This window comes from Corylus avellana, chromosome ca2 (genome assembly GCF_901000735.1).
Source record: "Corylus avellana chromosome ca2, CavTom2PMs-1.0".
Taxonomy (NCBI): Eukaryota; Viridiplantae; Streptophyta; class Magnoliopsida; order Fagales; family Betulaceae; genus Corylus; species Corylus avellana.
This window is the reverse complement of record NC_081542.1, coordinates 26,910,432-26,912,666: the sequence shown is the minus strand read 5'-3', so window position 1 is coordinate 26,912,666 and position 2,235 is coordinate 26,910,432. Positions and strand designations below refer to the sequence as shown.

The 2,235-nt window shown below is 37.9% G+C and overlaps 1 protein-coding gene across 1 annotated transcript; it reads left to right on the top strand.

The window, feature by feature from the left end:
* On the top strand, positions 1–2,235 carry LOC132169475 (receptor-like protein 20). The gene is made up of 2 exons (XM_059580505.1): positions 1–60; positions 148–2,235. Exon 2 carries the CDS (start codon positions 154–156, stop codon positions 2,233–2,235), a length of 2,082 nt encoding a protein of 693 aa, XP_059436488.1. The 5' UTR covers positions 1–60; positions 148–153.

The window sequence follows — 2,235 nt, the reverse complement described above, 5'->3', positions numbered from 1 at the left end:
CTTCCTTCCTGTTGAAGCAAAGAGTTGCCAAATTTGTGTGGGTTTCTCTTCTGTCAAAATGTAATCTACTATTTCTTGAACTTACTAGTAATTAAATTGGTTTATTCTTCAACTAATTATTATTGTGTGGGTGTTTCTTTTTTGCAGCCTTCAATGAGAATTCCAGTACTCTTTTCATGCCTTTTCTTGATCTTCATATTCTGCATCTCTATGTCGTCTGGACAGAAGGATGATGACATATACTTCTTCCCAGACTTCTCCCAATGTCTTGGAGATGAGCAATCCTTGTTGCTCCAGTGGAAGAACAGCCTCGTATTTGACAATGCTTTATCCACAAAACTGGTGTACTGGAATCAAAGTGTCGATTGCTGTTCATGGGAAGGCGTAATTTGCGACGGGAGTCGTGTTATCATCCTCGACCTGACCAATGAATCCATCTCAGATGGGCTCGACAATTCAAGCAGCCTCTCATGTCTTCGGTCTCTCCAATACCTGGGTTTGGCTTATAACAAGTTGAAAACATTTCCTCACTTCTTGAGAAATCAATCTGCATTATTAGCTCTAGACCTTTCAAACAATGAGATTCATGGGGAGATACCAAATTGGATTTGGAATCTTCCTTATCTCTACACATTGAATCTCTCGTATAACTACCTGATGACTTTAGATTTGCCTTTACTCGGCATGTCTAATTTGAGAGTCTTAGACCTTCACTCCAACCAACTTCAAGGGCAACTCTTGGCTTTCCCAAAACATGCTATATACTTGGATTTTTCGAGGAATAATTTCAGCTCTGTCATACTACCTAGCATTGGTAATTCATTTGGTTTCACTTCTTTCCTCTCTCTTTCAAGCAATAAATTTTATGGGAGCATCCCTGAATCAATATGCAATATTACAAATCTTCGTCTTCTAGATTTGTCTAATAATTCATTGAGTGGTACAATTCCCCAATGCCTATTTAAGATGAGTGAGTCTCATGACGTCATGTGGCATCGAGGTTTAGGAGTGTTGAATCTAAGGAAAAACAATCTCACTGGTGTAATTTCTAATTCGTTTCCAAGAAATTGTAGCTTACAAACTTTATATCTCAATGATAACCAACTGCAAGGAAAGCTGCCAAAATCTCTGGCTAGATGCACATCTTTGGAAGTTTTAGACCTCGGGAACAACCAAATCGAGGATGTATTCCCATGTTACTTGAAGAACATATCTATGTTGCACATTCTTGTTCTACGATCTAACAAATTTTACGGGCCCATTGATTGTCCAATGCCTAATGCTTCGTGGTCAATGCTTCAAATTGTAGACCTAGCTGCAAACAGTTTCACTGGTAAGCTTCCAATAAAATACTTTTCTGATTGGAAGGTAATAACGGATGAAAGAAATGAGGCCCAATATCAGGTTAGTCCCCTCCGATTTGTGGATAATTCCTCCTTTTATGCTTTTACTAATTATGGAGTTGCTAAGATTGGTTTTGGGCAACCTTATAGTTATGAAGATGTGGTGAATATTTATTATCAAAATATGGTTACAATTACCATCAAAGGTGTCCAAGTAGAGCTGGTGAAGATCCTAACTATATTCGCCTCCCTTGACTTCTCATGTAACCATTTTGACGGGCATATACCTAGAGAAATAGGAGAACTCAAATCACTACGTAGCCTCAACTTGTCTCATAATGCTTTCACTGGGCAAATGTCACAATCTCTAGGAAAATTGACTTATCTTGAATCATTGGACTTGTCAAGCAACAAGTTTACTGGTGAGATTCCTGTCCAACTTGCAGAAGGTCTTATTTTCCTATCATTCCTTAACCTTTCATTCAATCAATTGGGGGGAAATATTCCACTGATCAAACAATTTGCAACTTTTTCGAAAAGTTCCTATGAAGGAAATATAGGATTATGTGGCTTTCCTTTGAAAGAAAAATGCACACATGAAGAGTCGGAATTGTCACATCCAACATCTAAAGAAACACATTCGGATTTTGGGAGAAGAATTGATTGGAACTTCTTAAATGTTGAATTTGGATTTATTTTTGGCTTTGGGATTGTTATTTGGCCTCTTATGTTTTGGAAGAGGTGGAGGATATGCTACTTCCAACTTGCTGATGATATTTTTTTCAAGATGTTCCCTCAGCTTTATATTAGAAAATCGTGGAAGACAAGCACACATAAATCAGAAACAGGGGCATTAGTGATAGCTACAAGCAATGCAGTCAGGTTTGACTAG